The sequence below is a fragment of the Cupressus sempervirens genome, chromosome 5 (genome assembly GCF_028749045.1).
Source record: "Cupressus sempervirens isolate cs-2001-9-10 chromosome 5, ASM2874904v1, whole genome shotgun sequence".
Lineage (NCBI taxonomy): Eukaryota > Viridiplantae > Streptophyta > Pinopsida > Cupressales > Cupressaceae > Cupressus > Cupressus sempervirens.
This window is the reverse complement of record NC_143122.1, coordinates 349,707,121-349,726,844: the sequence shown is the minus strand read 5'-3', so window position 1 is coordinate 349,726,844 and position 19,724 is coordinate 349,707,121. Positions and strand designations below refer to the sequence as shown.

The 19,724-nt window shown below is 32.6% G+C and overlaps 1 protein-coding gene across 4 annotated transcripts in view; it reads right to left on the bottom strand.

Moving 5' to 3' along the window:
• Positions 1-15,786: 15,786 nt before the first annotated feature.
• LOC149556149 (Leucine-rich repeat family protein) overlaps positions 15,787-19,724 on the bottom strand; it is a 177,644-nt gene continuing 173,706 nt past the window's right edge. For all 4 annotated transcript variants that reach the window (XM_089830279.1, XM_089830280.1, XM_089830278.1 and 1 more), the window contains 2 exons: positions 16,698-16,844; positions 15,787-16,394 (listed from right to left, as the gene is read on the bottom strand). In XM_089830279.1, the coding sequence (XP_089686405.1) occupies positions 16,213-16,394; positions 16,698-16,844 (329 nt within the window). In that variant the 3' untranslated portion in view covers positions 15,787-16,212. The remainder of the gene's footprint in view (positions 16,395-16,697; positions 16,845-19,724) is intronic.

The window sequence follows — 19,724 nt, the reverse complement described above, 5'->3', positions numbered from 1 at the left end:
TATCTATCACAGAGAGATAATATCAATTTGAAAAGAAAATATATGTTATCAACATTCAAAGTGCATACCAAAAGATCAAGGTACTAATACATTTTAAGAGGTGTTTCATAGTAAATCTCTTAATAGAGTAGTTCTAATGTACCTGTGAAAATATTATATTGCAGTAAATGTTTGATTTGGTATATGCTAAAATTGAGATAAGGGTTAATGGTGAACTTATCAAATGTGGTTCATGTCTAAAGTGTTCAAGTTTTATAGATCCTGATTCACCCCCCTCCCCCCTCTTAGCATCTTACTTTCCCTATTAGATTTCCAACACTTACAAGCTTCCTTTCCAATTTTTTTTTTGTATTGGATCTACTTGGGATTTTTCATTCAAGTTGACCCTAACAAATAATAATTTGATCTTAACAAGAGAATCTCATTACATTTACTCAATACAAAAATAAAGGATCTTCATAAAATTTATCTTAAAATTCTATAAAACAAATCAGACAATAAATTTATCTTGATTTAAGTCCACAATTCAGTGCTTTCAATTTTTAGTATAATTTTCTTTATTTTCCCAAAATAATCATTTTTCCAATTTCCCTTAAATTTGGAACAATTTCCTTAAAGTTCTCTTTATTAACTCTTCACACACACACACACACACACACACACACACACACACACACACACACACACATCCATTTGATTTGGAATAAATATTTCCCCCACAATTGATTCAAACAATTTCCTAAAATGTATATATTCTTTACAAATCTACCATGCTTATCTATATATTTTTCATATAAGATTATTATTATGTATTGACTTCTTCTTTTCTTTCCTTCTCCTCTATTTAATCTCTATGTACATCTTCATTTTATCAATGGAATGGGTCTCTAAATGAGATACACCTTCACCATGATGTTTTGCGTGCTCTAAAATATTCACAAAAAGGTTACACCAATTACAATTTAGGATATTAAATTATATTAATAATTAAATAATTAATTTTCAATAGAAAATGAATACCTTCATCACTGTGATGCACATCAGGGCCTTTGTTATGTGTAGGTTATGTGGAAGGATTAGAACACTTTGGTGAATATCATGCACATTGTTATCATTGTTTGCTTTATAAAACAAAAATAGTCAATTTATGTTCAAAATTAACATCAAATAGATTATTTTTCAAGTATTCAATTTACGTTATTTTTCATTTGGCCTATTTATTTGTGTGTGAACCGATGCACCAAAATCTTTGGTTTGGCTACATAAATCTTGGCATAGTCATGCAACCACAACTTTATAGCCTTGCTTGAAGGCAATTTTTTTGTCGTCTTTTACGGGTGCTACATTAAATTCTAAGCCCTTCATTTTTGGATTAATATTATCAATTTTTCATGCATGGTTTGATTAAACAAAATTGTTTTTAATTTTATATTAAAAAAATTGTTTTAAATTTCATTTACTTGTACTTAACAGACATGTTTGAAGTTTCATAAAACCACTAGAGCCAAATTTGTGTTGGCCATACTTTTCTTGTTTAACCTTTGTAGTCTTTGATGTGTCTTGTAGTCTATGAAAAGTTTGAAATATGTTAGATGATATAAATATAAAGATCACTAATTAGTGTATAATTACAATCTATTTAATACTATCACATACCTTCTTTTGTCTTCTATTGGTTGAATTCCTTTATCCTTTATCCTTTTCTCTTTTGCATATTTGATGATTTCATTCCACTCCATCTTTGGAATCGTAGGAGGACACTCATACTTTGGGTTAATCATTAGATCCATTTTTTATTGCTCCCTCACATACTATAGATGTTTGCAAGATTTCTAAAGAACTTTGGCATTGTCAAAAATGTTATTTCCAAAGAGCTCCTCTAAGGATTTTATGAGCTGATTTTTTAAGCCATCATCTTGCGCATTCCACCTTTTAAGAAAAAAACAAAATTGTTAGATAAAAAAATTAATTGAAGCTACGTACCTTGTAGTATGGTAGGGCCGAATAGCTTCAATGTCATTTCATACAGACTTTCATAAAAAAATATTATTTCCTGCAAAAACATCATGGGATCATCAATCTAAAATGAGTAATGAATAAGTAAACTACAATTACACTATAAATAATAACAATTTTAAAGTAACAAGAAGCTTAAATTCTTTTAATAGAATCATATTTTTCTTGGTCAACAATAATGATACCTGCAATGATCTTGTACTAGCACCACGGTTTGATCTAGGAAACAATGGTAAATTATCACCATTACTAGTCTCTATTATTTCCTGAGGAGGTGTATCTCTTACTGCACAAAATTAACCCGTGACTATGGAATGCACCCAAGAAGTACAAATCAAATAATAATTAACACATAAAAGAATATAGATAAATAAGGATTTACTAGCTCTAGTCAATGCAGACATGGATGTTTGCATGCTCCTTGTTTCTAACATTGCAATTGACAATATCAGTGGTGGTCCTCGAAGGAAGTATTGGCACTTCGTCATGACCTAAAGAATACATATTAGCAAAGATATTTTTCAATGGATATAGATCAAATGGGCTGCTAGAAGCCTTCATCTATATGTTACATAATTCCTTTTCATCAAACAAGAAAAACTTTCATTTCATAAAATTTCTTGTAACTTGTTAACTTTATCAAAGTCCCTTAAGGATTATTTACCAGAAGGAACCACACTAGTATCCTCGTCATGTTAAGCAAAATGTTTATGTTGTAAAAAAAACCTGTAAGAAGAACACATACATATTCTAGTTTAATCCATAAAATAGTATAAAATATAAACATTTATTGAACTTTTGTTATAACTAAAGATTCATTACTGCTTACTTCCAAACAATGCTTTCTCTGTATCAATTCATTTTTCCTCGCCTCTACCTCCTCATTTATATTTGGTTTGATTAGAAGGGCGAGAATTTCTACATTAATTTTTTTTAGGCTCTTTATGACCATGCTTATGGGGTCAACATTATATGCGATGTCATCATTGCATAATACTATCGCCTCCATATCAACAACTAATTGCTCTATTGTTATTGGTGCTTTTCCCTTTCCCAAAACATTACTTTGTGATAGGAATATCAGTTAACTATCAAAATAACTTCAAATCCTTAAAAATAAATAACATAATAGTACAATATTTTGCTTCTATCTAATTTGTACAATTACATTAAGGTCTACATTCATTGAATAAGGGGTGGGAGGAACAACCCCACCTCTGTCATGTGATGGATCCATGTCGTTATGTAACAAATATTAAATATAAAAACCTTAGTGAAATGAAAGCAATAGACTTAGAAAAAGAATTAATAATATGGTATATTGGAGTCATTAATTGGAGGTTGATTTAAATGTTATATATTACTTACCAGTCCCATGATAGTAACTTTGTTTGTATCTATGCAAATCAAAAACCTATTTTCCTAAAGTTTTTGAATAAAAAGATTTCATCTTTGGACCACAAATGAGACATGCAATTTTTCCTTTGTTTGAAGACCTACAAGATCATGTATCATTGGATTAAATATGTTAATTTTGATATTTATAATTATTATGTGCAACTTAAACACACAACAAAAATGTGTTAGCACTATGACATACCACAAATATGTGTTAATAATATAACATAATGCAAAAATGTGTTAGCCTAGGGGCATCATGTATGTCCATACAAGCATTGCATAGAATTGAAATTGTCTTTGTCCTATTGGTCTAGAGATGTCATACATAGTGACCCCATTCCATAACTCCAACAATTCGTCAATAAGGGGCTCAATATATACATTCATATCTTTAACTTAGTACTTACCTAGTTGAATGAACAAAAACATTACATACTCATTATGATCATTTTGATGCGGTGTTTATAAATTAAATTAGATGACTATTAAATGAAAAAATACCTATTACAATCATTACCATCATTATGTGCTCCCTCTTTATGGAAATTGAAGGAGGAACGTTATTGTTAATATAAAAAAATGCCACATCAAGTAAACAGATCTCATCTCCCCAAATGGATTGACATCGTCCGTTGCTAATGAAAAATTGAGATTATGAGGTTCTTCTTTAAAGTGAGGCCAAGTTTCTTCTATGTCCTTAAATGCATAACGATCCACAAGCATTCACATAATGTTATCTTAACTTCCATTGTGTGTATGGTAATCCATAAATTGTGACAAGCTAGTGCACCTAAATAATTGTTGCAGACATGGAATAATGGGAATGTATTGAAGAACCTTGTGAGTACCTTTTTGTTATTTGATATGATTGATATCTACTAATATGACAATTAGGGCATTATGTTGCAAATTCATATTGTTTATGATATATAATATGATCATTGGGAGATACATGTATTGTTTGATACTCCATTCCAATATCTTTCATAATGGTAGATAATTCTTAGAACGAGTGAGGTAGAATGTTTGATGGTATTGGTGGTAACAAACACTCACCTATCAACCTACAAAAAAATAATATAATTTATTAATATAAAGAATATTAATGGTACACTAACATAGAAGATGACAAAAATGACATACCTTAGCATACATGAAATTTTTACATTGGTTAAACCATTCATAACCTCAAAGTTCACCAACAAAAATACAATGGCTAGAAGGGTTGTTTGGGAGCCCTGGTATGGGGGCTCATATGACCTCAAGTATAGGTATATCGAGGTTATCTTCATCATCATGATCAGATGCACTAGTATCATCATCTTGATCATCTTGATCAACTGTACCAATATCATCTTCTTGAATCATGTTCTCTGGCACATGATCAATTTTCCCAATACCATCATCTTTAATTGTGTTCTCTGTCGCAGGATCATCTTCTCCCATGGGAGAACTATCTTCTGCCATACCTCCATGTTCCTCCAGTTGGAAAGCCACATTCACCAATGGTCAAAAATCGTGCCTCCTTCAATGTGACCATGTTGCCTAAAATGTTTCTCATTTGTTGTGATTAGAAGTCTTCAAGTCTTTAAGCCCTTACAATTTTTGCAGGGACAATACCATTAATTTTTGCAGGGACAATACCATTTTCGATCACCTTTTTTTTGAACTGATACCGTAATCTAGTAATTGTCTCCTTATTTTGTTTTGGGTTCATATTGTTAGACACTGTCTTTCTTCATAAGCAAATATTCAGGCTATAATTATATCAAATATAAACATACAATCATTAGTAGCATCTTGTATATGATAAAAGACAATAAAATTTTAATATCAATTTAACTATAGTGTACCAAAAAAATTCAAACTCTACTCTAAATATGGTATCAAATTTTGCATAAAATTATCGTAACTATCATTGTCATAGTAAGAGAAAACTAAATATATAATCAATAAAAGCAATCAAGTATTATTTGGTTTTCTTCAAGTTCTAAGGCTTTGTAAGACAAAGTTGTCAAAACATCCTTTCTTGTTTAGTTTATTTGTTAAAAAGTTCAACAAAATAGTTGTATGTTTTTCAATCTCTGCCCCTTTTCAATTTATTGTACTTTAGCCATTGACAAAATAATAGGCAAACAAAATAGTTCAATAAATTAATTGTCTATATGATTGGTTACGATAACAATCCATACCTATAGAATGACAAACAAAACTTGCAAGCCAAGATGTGAAGTGTGCAACTTAAGTAGCAGTACTGTCACTCTTAGTCCTTGCTGAGATCTGGATGATGTTTGTACGAAGAAAATGAGATATATTAAGTTAGATTATCATTCTAAAGAGACTACAAAATTTGATTTCAAATTAGAGATTAAAGCTATTACAATATAGAAAAGAAGTTTGAAACAAGGGTATAGGTAAGAGCCAACCACCATACCAATTAGTATCTCTGGCAAAACTCTGAATTTTGTGCTTTTATGAAAATATGAAATGCATCTACAAGAAATCACAAGAACAAAGATGATGTAAATGCAACTACTTCGACACCAATGCACTACTAACTTAATTGCAACCAAAATAACGTCTACAAATCCATATTAGGGATTGTACGCCCATATAGATTACGCAATCAACAAATAGAAGAACGAGAAATTTGGTACAAGTCTCATTTGAACACGTGTCAACAGGGTTTAATTTGTTGCAATGTCCAAATTTGCTAAAAATCATGAAATATTGTGCTTTATTAACCCCCACATCCAACTGAGTATAGTAATGGGATACCAAAATAGCAGTATGGCTGAGATGATAAATTAATATTGGTTGAATTGCATCAAATTCGAATAAAACATATATTGAGGACCACTAAATAATTTAGGTTTCTTCATCTTTACTTGTGACCAGTCATTAAAGATGCCTCCATAAACAACCTCCTAAGCTGACCTAAGCTTCAAGCAAAAGAGAGAATATAAAATCTTAGAAATTGGCCTTAAATAAATTACATTCTATTGATGAGTTGAATGGCCCCATATTCATTGGTCAAGTCCTTAGCACTCTATTTGGTTTTAGCATGTTCTAATTGTTGCAGTGTGACTAATCTCAATCTCATAAAGCATGATTTTCTAGAGGATTCTTCCAACTTTACACCTTGGAAATGCAATTTGCATGTGCGATTGGAGGGGGGGTGGAGGTTGATCTTTGGAGTTTTGTGGAGACAAAGGTTGCAATTCATACTGACCACCTTTAATTGGATGGAGTTTTGATACCACACATTATAGAGATGAAGACACCAAAGGAGATGTATGATTTGTTGATCACTCTATATTAGAGTGTGAACCTTTCTCGCAAGAAGTTACTAAGTGCAAGCTCAATAACACACACAAGAAATATATGCACAATGACTAGTTATCTTATGAATATCAATGATCTTAATTGAAATCAACTTGCCACAATATTATAGATGTCATAGGCATTTTGGTTGTAGGTGATTTCTATGAGCTATGGGGCGATTTCAAAATACTGCATTTAAAAAGTTAAGGAAAGTTTGGCTTATAAGAAAAAGAAATATATTTATGATCTTGACAAATCACCTAGGCTTTGATAACAAAAAAATGATTGTTTTATATTCTAATAAAAAATTTGAAGGTCCAAATTAAAGATTTGCTTGGACTAGTGATTGAAGTTATAGTTTTCTTATTTCAAGGGGTATTAAGCTACCAATTTAGAAGTGACATCTCTCAATTAAGTGGAGAATATTTTTTGAGTGCTATATTTTAAAATTAGAAAAAAGAGAGCCAAAGGTTCAAACCTACACACACATAACTAACTAGCTAACTAAATCATATATATATATATATATATATATATATATATATATATATATATATATATATATATATATATATATATATATATATATATATATATATATATATATATATATGGAGATTAACATATGGCATGTTTGTGCTAGACCAAACATCAATCTCAATAGTGGAAATCTTAAGCCCATTTATATTCAATCTTGGAGGAGTAATATCATAATGCAATGATGAGGATCTATAAATATTTGTATGTAGGTCTTTGTTTGTGGTTGCTTTTCCCACTTTGCCCACCAATATGGTAGCTAATCATGCTTTTAATGCATATAAGAAAGTATCTAACTTACAAGATTATGTGAAAAGATGGGTTTGAGTTTGTGATTATAATTGAATGTGATAATTAGTGCCAAATGTTGGCAAGAATCTCAATATTTACTAAAAACAAATCCCAAAATGATAAGAGGATGAGAGGGTGATTCTATATAAGATAATAAGTACAAATGCACTAGCATAGCTAGTGAACTCGAAAAAGAAAGTTTTAAGTAGCATCGTAAGTCTCTAGCTTTAACCATATATTAATGCGCCCTTTGATCTTGCACAAGGCTTGATAAGTAAACATTGAAAAGGGAAGCTTATCTTATTCCTATTGTTAAGAATATAAAATATGTATTTTCCATGATATTGTCATACTATTTGATCATAGTACATAACAATCATACCTCCATTCTCTAACTATGACTATACTACCCACAATCGAAATGGTTCCCATACAACATAAAAAGGTTGTCAATCTATGTGTTGTCCAAGCATGTACTAAAACCATCAATCTATTAATGATGTCATTCCCTCAATACAATCTCATTAACCTTAATTATTTTTAAGAGTTGGTATCATTAATTATAGTTTGCAATTGATCACATCAAAAATCACAAATAATCTATTATGTGGTACACAATGCCCTTTAGATCACCATTGTTCATGTCTATTGCATAAAAGTGAGTTACCCCTTATTTCTATGATCATACCAAAACACCTCATTAATATTATCATTCTTTATTACTTGACTCAAATATGAACATCCATACTTGATACTAATCATTCTTCTATCTAGCAAGCAAAACTCTACATTAAAATCCTTATTCATATAGTGACAGTTTTACTATGTACTTCGATTATTTGTGATTAGAGTTTGTTGATTATACTAAACTATTTATTTTTCCAATCTAAGAAGGTTAATAGACTTGTCATAGTATAACCAAACTATCATACATCTTTAGATCCACAATTTTGAGTTGCTGACAGATACATGAATTTTACTAGTGTATTGTAGACTCGAACTTTATTAGCAATATCTTTGACACCAGCTAATGTTTTAAAGATTGCTCCAGCTATATTGTGGCTGACTTGGATACAAACAACGTATTCTATATTAAAAAAGATCCAAATGTTGAATTTTTAGTTTTTTTTTTTCTAAATTTAATTTAATTTTTTTTGGGGAAGCTTATTTAATAATAAAACTAGTTCAAAAAGGTTCCCCAAGAAAAGAACCAGTAGCCAAACAAGTTACAGAAAGATAGTAGAAACCAGACCTATACACTACCCAGATAAGCACAAATAACCATTTGTGTAATGTAGATACAAATAGAAACATTACTATCTTTACACCAAGTCTATTTTGAATTCTCAAATGAAATTTAGAGATTCGTTGTTTTATTTTTATAGGGCATTAGATAATTTACTCATACCTTCATGTTTGTGTATACAAGCAAATGCATTAAGAAGAACAATGAATCTACTTATATTTTTATGAATTTCACATTTTTTGAGTGGCTAGAAATTAAATTATGATAAAACCTTCTTGTGGAGGGAACGTAAAGGAGTTCTTAAATACACATTGAGATAATGAACCCTATGCTTATTGCTTTCATTCTATATACATCTCATACATCTTCCCAAGTTTGTAATCTAATTTAATACTAAAGTGAACAATGTAAAATTGAATAGATTGAATAGGACAATCTTCATACTAGATCCTTTGATACTCTTATTTAATGCATTTTTGTTCTAATTCACCGATTTTGTCTCCTTGCAAAGAAATATATTGTTAAAACCCCATTTCATCTCAACTTAATCATCTAACTTACAATCTACAAGGCCATTCATAGGCAACAAGAAAATCAAGAAAATATTAAGAAGTATGGTCTAAAATACTAATAAAGAAAATAAATTACAATATTTAATCCCAAGTATTTAAAACTAATACCAAAAACTATGTCAATCTAGTAGTAAATCTACTTCTTAGACTACTCCATATCTATGTGAGAATTGGGGAGGCCTCTCGAATCTTGGTTCCAAGGGGAAATTTTCAAAATCTTATCATTCCAATGGCATAGAAAGGGGCTGAAATAAATATAAACAAAATTTAAATTCCAAATGGATGTCAAAATTCTTCCTAGTTTTACAACATCCTTTTCTCCCATGTCAATGATATGAGCACAACACTAGGGCACACACGAAAATCAATACAAAAGAATTTAAAAGTTTGGAAGGCCATTCAGATATTCATTGAGTATATCCGTTGATACTGATTTGTGGGGTTTTAATTTATAAAGCTAGGTGGGATTTAATGAGAAATAGTTGGGATTTGATGGATTTGATGATTAATGCCCCCACTAGTTTTTCTTTTCATTCATTAATTTAGGATTTAGGAGTGAATATATATTTTGTCTTTTGTTGTGCCTTTGTCATCTATGTCTCTGTAATGATCTTTTTCACTGGAGAAGGAAGAAAAAGAAAAGGAAAAGGAAGGGTCTTCTATCAATTATGTAGTAGGCAACCCAAATAATCCTTAATCGATCTTAGCTATGTTTGCATTCTGTTCCGATCTTGTGACCCTAGTTTTGCATTCACCGACTTCCTACCATTACTACCAACACACATTCATGCAACACATTGGGCAATTAACAACAAAAATAAGGACTTAACACTATTCAGACACATGCAACTCAATCCCTTCCTTCTGCCTGCGATCCAACTAAAACAAAATGAAGTGAGTTTCACTTTTTTTTTATAACTTGATTTCATCGAAATTTCGACAATAAGTTTAAGTGAAGTCAAAAATTTGACAGTAAACTTAAGTGACGTCGAAATTTTGACCTTTTCAAGATATAAACAAAGAAAAAAGTGAAAATCACAAGCCAAAATGGCCTATCGTAAAAAATGAAGGGCAAATGTATTAGTGAGTTTTCATTAATAAGCTTCATAATAGTCTACGTCATGGAAACAAAATGCACAAGATTCTTTAATGACTTCAAAATATTCTTCTTACACATTAAAATAAGCCAAAGACATCAAAAGGAAGGGTAAGATGAGTTGCTTACTTGAACCATTTTTTTTAAAGTTTGCATACCTTTGCTTCTCTTGATCTATTGCTTTGTTTACATTCATGGACAACACTAAAGAAGCATGGGAAAAACTTCAAATATTATATGGTAAAGAGGAGGAGGTTTGAGGCTATTAAGATTAGCCATGTTCTTATAAGTTGAGATCTCAATAATGTTAAATAAGTTAGAGCACAACTCAAAGATTATCGTATTGAAAAACATACATTTAGTTAATTATCAAATTGCATCGCTTCTAGTTTAAGACTGATTTTTTTATGCGAACAATTCAAATCAATTGTTGTCATCCATCATTAAGGCAAAAGAATAAGAGAAGAGAATGGCAAGAATATTTTATTAAATGAACTTGATCCAAAATATGTTGCCTTCATTCATAGTCTCACACTTGTAGGCTATGAAAAGAAACATATACTATGCTAGTTATTTTGGAAATATTGATGCACAAACAACAAAAGCTACTCTTCAAGGACCAAAAATGTATCCAAGTATTGCATTTGGTGGCCAGTCGATCATAGGGACAAAAGTGTCAAACCAGTGATTCACATATTTAATTCTCTCCTAAATTGATAAAAGTAACCCCATGTTTTACCTTAAAATATTTTGTTGATTGGTGGATTATTGACTTGGGTGTTGTTTGCTATATAGGATCTAACACAATAATTTTCCTCATTAGTGCCTTAGTCTTTGTCTCGTGTATCCATTGGGGATGATTCTCTTAAAGATGTCTATACGTGCAATTGCTTGTGACAATCATACATTTGAGGATGTTCTTTACGTGCCTAACTTGTTTGCGAAGCTTATCTTCATTTGTCAAATCAATCATTCATCTTACGAACGACAAGAAAAATTAATTTGCTCTATATTTTTTTAATCAACAATGATCTTAAAGATAATTCCCACTTTGAAATAAGGTCAACCATCATTCTCAATTTGGTGTTTTCTATCATTTTGTGCTCAATGCTCTTACCTTTCTCAACCATTCAAGATTATAAGTGAATTACAACACGAGCAATTTGGCTATTCCAATTACCATGATCCTCAACAACTTGGCATACAAGATATGGTTATAAGACCTCCATTGATCTGAGGAATAATTTGACTTAGGAAAGGTTTAGAAGGCTCTATAAATCTTTAATCTGATTTACTTTCAACAAGACCATTCCATCCTTGTCATTTAGTAAAGCCCCCCATCTAGTCACCTTCATTAACAAGTCTTCCAAATTTGTGTCAATCTTCTTAATTTAGTAGACAATGATGTACTTAATAAATTTAAGGCTCATGAGAAAAAAATGAAAAGCATGACAAGGTCCTTCACACTTTCGCAAAGAATATTTGAAACACCATGTAGAGAAATTCTGTACCCTTAAAGGTATTAATATTCAGGCTCCAATAGCATGCACATCAAAACAAAATGATGTTGCATAATCTACGTGCCTATCTTTTAAAGAGATGGCTAAGCGTCATGCACAGTCACTTGCCCCTAATACCAAGTTGAAGCAATCAAACATGTCACTCACATCTAATATAAGGGTTCACATAAGGCCTTGAAAGTCTTCATTGTCTAAATTTGGTGTAGTAAGAATCTTGTGGTGCCACACTAAAGATCTTTTGGAAAGTTTGCTGAAGCTCACATCCCTCCACAAAATTTTGGAACTTCATGAAGGAAGAGTTGGCCTTGGATCTTTGTTCAATATCCAAATAGTGCCAAGGGATACAAGCTCATAGAGCTAGATACACAATCTCTTCATTGAAAGCAATGTACACTTTGAGAACTCTCCCAACTTATCCTCTCCATTTCTCCTTACAATATGGAATCCATGATAGCAACAAGGAGAACCTTCCTTGCACTCTCACCAACTCCCCAAGGTTGATATATCACCTCCCCTTAAATTGGTTCGACATACAAAATTCACATGTTTTGATTAAGTAAAAACCGGCTTTGAAAGGACCTAAAACCTTGTACAAAAGGAGAAGAAAGATATAACAATGAGGACCATAACACAACTGTGGAAAACCACTCGACAAACTAGAGGGACACACCCAAGTTCCCTACAAGAGGGCAAACAACCCAAGAAACCTAAGTCCATCAAGATTTACATTTCGGTCTCGACTTATGAACACAAAACCATACAAAATTCACATGTTCTTCAACACCCTCTTCATCATTTAAGTCAAGCTAGGCTTAACAAATATTACAACACACAACCCCTATTATTGAAGATCCTTTATATATTTGGAAGATTGGGTCACAACATAAGGATCTTCCTCATGCCTCTATCGCCACAATTTCAAATCCATAATTGTTTCACAAGGCATCAAGTGTTCTTGAATGTGGTAGTACTTTGAAAGAAGAATATAACCCTTTGGCACAAAACTAGACATTGGAACTTGCTCCACTTTGTCGAAGACGAAAATTAAATTAGGGTAATGAGGGACAACTAGTGGTCAAAGGTTTCTCACAAGGTTGTAGTGATTATTTACATGAGTACCTTGCTATTAAATCGACCCCATTCAAGTAACTCTTATCATTGTTGCAATTAATGGTTGGCTCATCCATTGTATGGAGAAAAATCTCTTTTTGATGATCTTCGAAAGGATACATAAGGATTCCTTAAAAATTCCTCACTAGCTTGATGGTTTCAAGAACCTCTCTAGAGCGTCAAAAGAGGTCCTTAGGGACTTGGTATGTCTGAGACAAACTCCTCTCACTAAGGTTGTCATAATGATACTCATATGCAAATGTCTACAATTTATGACATCACTTCTTTTTTGGCTCTCTAATCTGATGGTTTGAGGGTTACAAGGAGCATCTCATCCATTGTCACTAAAGTTAAAGATGTTTAGCAAGATGGATTTGCCATGATAAATTGGGGTTATTGAATTACATTCTCAAAATCAAGATCACATAGTGCTCTTATAGGATCACAATTGCTCAATCCAGATACATAATCAATCTTCTAACATGATTCCATATTGTTGATTATAAGCTTACCCCAATTTCTTGTTTATCTTCTCCACTCCACTAGTTGATGCTACCTTGTGGTAACTCGCTGAAAGCCTCGTTGGTCTCATTAACACCCAACCCAACATTTCTATTCACTTGGAATGATTTTGCATTTGATCTAAGCACTTTATTGACTTCATTGGAAAGTTTTAAAATACGTACTATGTTGGAACTTCCAATGAATAGCATTTTAAATTTTGGTACAAGACAATAAAAGACCAAATGGAACCAGTCAAAAGAGCATTTGCCTTTTTCTTCACTGATATAAAACGAAAATTCTCCATAATCAGTAAACCTGTATTAGATATCTCAAATTATTAAATTAATTTCGTTAGTCACATAAATGCTTTCCATTATAACAATAAGGGGACCACCAAACACATCTGAATTTTGACTTCACAAGACATCACAATCTCATTGTTCTTATGCACGTTCATAAGCTATTATCATATCCAGGCATCTGGAGAACTCACAAGCATTAAATATCTGAAAAAAAGTTCTCACCTTAGATATATACCAAAATATCACGGATAATAAAATCCATATACCGCAAGTGAGTGAAGCAGTAAATAGGCAAGGTTGTACCCCTTCATATCCTAGCCCGGTCTTGACCAAAGAACCCGAATAAACTCCTTTAGCAATCTCCATCAAGCAACAACATTTACTCGTGTATGATATCCAAGCTCTATTTGCAGACAATAATGTCTCACCTATTTCTCTTAATGTACTCTCACAAATTGCTTCTATACCTAGTCACAAATTTCACATTTGAAAAAAGATCTACACTTCTGGATTCCACGGCCTTAAAATAGTTTTCAAAAAATTGGAATAACCTTGGAGTTGAGTGAACTCAAGCTCTATCAATAACGATATTGTTTCCTCTGAGATGCAATAGGAAAATGGATTCCATGGCCTTCAAACAGTTCTCAAAAAATTGGAATAACCTTGGAGTTGAGTGAACTCAAGCTCTATCAATAACGATATCGTTTCCTCTGAGATGCAATAGGCAAATTGACAACTTATTCTCAGATGTTTCACCTCAAAAGTCGCAGATCAAAGTTTCGGTTGTTGGACATTTCTAACACAAGTGCTCAATGTACAGACAATAAGACTCCAAGCACGTATTAACAAAATTATGCAACTAGTGCCTGCAACTCAATTCCCTGCCTGTTTAGAAATGCATGCTCATCTTGCTCGTAATGCAAAATCTTCTGTAGTCCAAGCTTTAACTATCATATAAAACATGACGACTGTAGAAGATGAATTTTGATGATGTCGTCAACAAACTCAAATACAAATGTTATTATATCCTGACACAGTCATTGAACTCTGAAAATTGTCTCCAACAATTTTAAATTAACCTTGATGGTGATCACAAAGTAGAAAACAAGGCTGCATACTAGATATAATGAACAAAAAAATAGCAACTTATGGGCTTCAAGATTCCCATTTCAATACACTTTCATCGTCACTCATGAGTGTGCATGGGTCTCATGAGGTCACATATTACTAAATAATGTTACAGCTATGAAGACAATTAACTCATTGAGTGAAAATTGCATATGCTCGAAACATCTCCTCAACAACTGAATGCTGAAAATTTATTTAGTACTATGAGAATACCATAACAAATGAATATAACTTCTTGGACAAACCGCTGCTGCTCTAAAGTAAATGACGGGACTACCCGAACCTATTATGGGACCTGCCTCTGGATGCATGAAGGTGTAACAACCATGAGCTAGAAAAATATTATTAAAGCAAATGGGAGCACACTATCAACAAACTAATATTCCTATCATAAATTTGCAAACGAATCAACAATCAGAAAAGTTCCTTGCAATATATCCTCGTCTGTCCTAAATGCAAGAGGACTTCTATATAGCTTCTTAAATTTTTTTGAGTGATCTTGGTAAATCACCAACCGGTGTTTATACAATTTCTTTGGAAAGCTTCTACCATATTGTGCTGCTGCTAAACATTAGGAGTCCAGTTGGGCATTTAAGAACATCAACAGCTTTAAAGCTAGAAATTTCAAAGAACTTCAAAAGCCACATCACTTACAAAATACAAATCAATAGTCTGTTAAGGATCATATATCCAGATTTCAGTAAGAGTGCAAATAGAAAAGGACATTAATCATCCAATCTCAGAATAAAATGGTTATATATTGTATATTATAACCTGATCTAAACAGAACAGATAATAGATACAAGCAGCTACAAACTATGCAAGGTCTACAATAATATTAACAATTCCTTGCAACTTGCAAGCCATAATGTGATTGAGGCATGTTTAGGTGGGAAAACGTACCATACAAATCCCAGGGAATATAATACTATATATACATTTGACAAATCATGCAAAGCAAGGGGTCACCACATAATGGGCTAGTATATACAACATCCTCCTCCTTTTTGCAATAAAGTGTCATGGACAAAGCTAAAGCCAAATTGTTCAAGCTTCAGAACCTTTTCATCTTATTTACAGACTTGTATGCAGTTTGTGAATAATAATCAACCTATTTATAGAAGCTTCCGTTTAATCTCAAATGTTGCCTCCAACCTCGATAAATTTATTCATCACGAAGACACAGATTTGGAAGAGAAGTTGCTTGCAGCCTCCTAATTTCTGGTAAAGTAACCTTGCAAGCATGTAAAGATAGAGTGGTCAAATTTTTTAGAGGTCTGAGATGCTGAAGTCCTGCATTTGTTACACGCGAATTGGAAATGTTCAATGACACAAGTGCTGTCATTCCTGCAATTTAAAGTTAATTAGATATAACCCATATAGAATGCTAATGCAAGACAGAAAGCTTGTACACGTACAGACTCCACACTAGTTTATTAGATTCCAACAAATAGAAACAAGGTAGGGCCAATCATATGCAAGTTGAAAATGGATAATAAGAATTATTATGCTATATTCTTAAGGCAAAGAAACACACAGCCTAGTCTGAAAAAAAAGGTAACAGCTATTTACTTGTACACATTCTTGATAGAGAACTGACTAAAAATGGATGCAAATGTTTCTCTCAATAAAAGGGCAGAAAAGAGGGACCTGAAATAAATTCTAGTGCAGCATCTGTGAGGTGGGAGTTTTGGGATAAGTTTAAAGATGTCAATGTTGTTAGATCTTTCATATTTCTGACTCCTACATCAGTTATCCCTCCACCACATAACTCCAGAGATTGAAGTTTCTTGAAACCTGCAAAGAAAAAGAAGACAAATTAAAAAAAACAATTGTTTGAAAATTAAATTTGAAATCTGTCAGGCAGATAAAAACGAAACTCAAAATCTAGTGAAAATAATTAGAACCCCCAAAAAAAATGTTCCAATACACCTGCAAATTTGGCAATACATGATCATATGAGGCCTTTTGGATGACAGTTAAAATTTACATTAGATAACTACCTTTCCAACATAGGATTTCCTATTTCACATCTTTGAACATGATAAGGGACCGCAAAATAATCATTGGATGAGTCACAATTGTTGTTGTGCAACCAAACTGCCAATTGTTTCTCTTAGCAGAATATTCTCCTTTCACTCAACACCGCCTTTCCAATCTCCTGCCCAGCCATTCCACTACCGTGTGTGGCTTCACAAGTGCAATTCATGATTAATCTCGAGTCTCAGACGCTTTCCTTGAGTTTCACATAAGGTCTTAGGTGACGGTCTTCACTAGATGTTTTTCTATAATTTATTAATTTCATTAGCCTCAAAGAGTGATTCGGCAAAAACTATAAGAAGGGGTCAAGTTAAATCTATTTCAGCAACATTATATCAAAACATCCCACTATTTCATATAATTTAAAGCGGATATTCAATTTAAAAGAAATATTTTGCATGAAACTTATAAAATCATTTGATACCGTGAGAAAGTCGAGATTAGTACATCCTACAATACCACAACTCCTATCTGCATTCATGTGTCATTTATACCCTTGTTTTTCATTTAGTCTTACTTGCAGGATGAATAAAATACAAAATCAGAGATGGTGTAATGGCGAATCCAATGCAAACAAAAGTGGAGGGCAGGTGCACAGGGCTTTTGTATGGTTATCCAAATATACTTCTACTCTACAAGAAGCTACCATTACAAGAAGCTAAGATGAAGTATACACAGGGCAGAAAACTTGCTTAGAAAATGCATTTGCAAAAGAAGGAAAGATATATTTTGATGAAGGAATCGATGAATGTATGAGAGGAACTCTGATATGGCAGATACCGAGAAACATTTACTGAGAAGACAGCATGGCATGTAATAAGAACAGGGGAACAGAATAGAAAAAGGCATAATTTAGAAAAGTAAAAGATTGCATCTGTTGGAAATCCAGGTTGGGTAAGCAAAAACTACTCATAGTAACTTACAAGAACGAAAAATCACTTGACCGGATGCAATAGTATAGAGCCCTACATAATTGAATTATTGCCTTATTGAACAGAAAATTATTAAATCATTAAACTACAGACAAGGAAGGCTTAAAATATATTTCATATTTGCAGATTAACTCCATTTCTTAATAGTGATCAATCTGTAGAATCAAAAAGTGCACACCCTATTTGCATTTTTGACTAGACTTTTGTAGGCACTTTGGTGTTCAATCCCCTAATATTTGTGTAGGTGCATTTCATCCCTTGCATCAACCTTTTCCCTCTCTGGGTGCTCAAAGTTACTTATCAGCAGCTATCTTCCTGCCTCAATTTGGCATTATCCATGCGTTTCCTTTGCCACCTGTCACTTCAAGCATGATTTGCATAGACACTAGTGCGCTGCATGGCATCCACACACTACACATTTGTCCACCGACATCCCAACATTCAAATGTCAGTCCTAAGCATGATTTCAACTTATCATCTGCCTAGTCGGACGAAACAGCTCAGAATTTTCTAGAACGGTGTGAAAGCCTCTTTTTTCCTTCCTTTCATCTCTTTTTAGATGGATCTTATTGCTTCATTCAGGCTCTTGGAAAATCTCTCTTGGTCTCTTTCTTGGATGCTGTCTTGCAAACTCTTGACACTTCATAGTTTTTTTCTCGCTCTCCCTGTCAATCTCACTACAACAGTCTTTCATTTGCTACAACACTCTTGAACTACCACAATAATCTATGCATGTCTCTTGGATCTCTCAATCCTATCTGGTAATATATTTCTCTCTCTTGTGTCTTTGAGCGTCTTAAGATTTATCACATCTCTTGTCTATGAAATCATTCATTTTTCTATATATATTTTGATATATCTATCTAAAACAAGGGCTTAACTAAGGCAAGTTTCTAAACAGCCCCAAACTATTTTTCCTTTGTGTGTGTGGAACTTTATTGGAGGCATTCAAACACATGAAGATTATCTTAAGTACAAACCCTAGTTTTTGGTCATGCCGAGACTTTTTTGTTTCAGACTGCATAGGGTAACCATTTGTTATGCCAGCATCCTTGACCAAGATGCTCAGAATTGGACCAAAGACTCTCCGTTGTCTGGTCTTCCCATTTCTTTTTCTTTATCTATAATAAGATATTTCCACTAGTTGGAGATATCTGTGTGTTGTGAGCCCAACTCTCAAAGGAATATAATAGTCTTCCTTTTGCAGGGTCAGATTTACTCTGCCGCACTATCTAATCTAACAAATGTCTAGCATTGGCTAAAACAAAATCATAACAACATGCTAGGTTTCAGAGATTAAAAACAAAAAGTAGTTAAAGAAAATGAAAGAATAAGGACTAAGGAGACCAAAACAAATGTGAAGTAATGCAGTTACAGATGGCTTACATACAGTAGACAACATAAATAAGCTCCATACTGTTTGAATTCTACTGTATATGTTGTCTACTTTGGTGAGATGCAAGAAATGATACATTCTCTTTACATTTTTATATTTGCATGTGTGCTTAAAGCCAAAAGAATCATTCCAACTTATATAATGTTTGCCCAATCCACTAGTAGCTTTCTACAGAAAAAAAAGCCTCAGCATACTTTCTAATTTTAATTGTTTTTTTCTAGAACAAGCATGGGTTCAACATTCTTTATATTTTAAATTGATTTTTTGTGCACAAATTATAACACCCATAAATACATAATTCCTAAAACA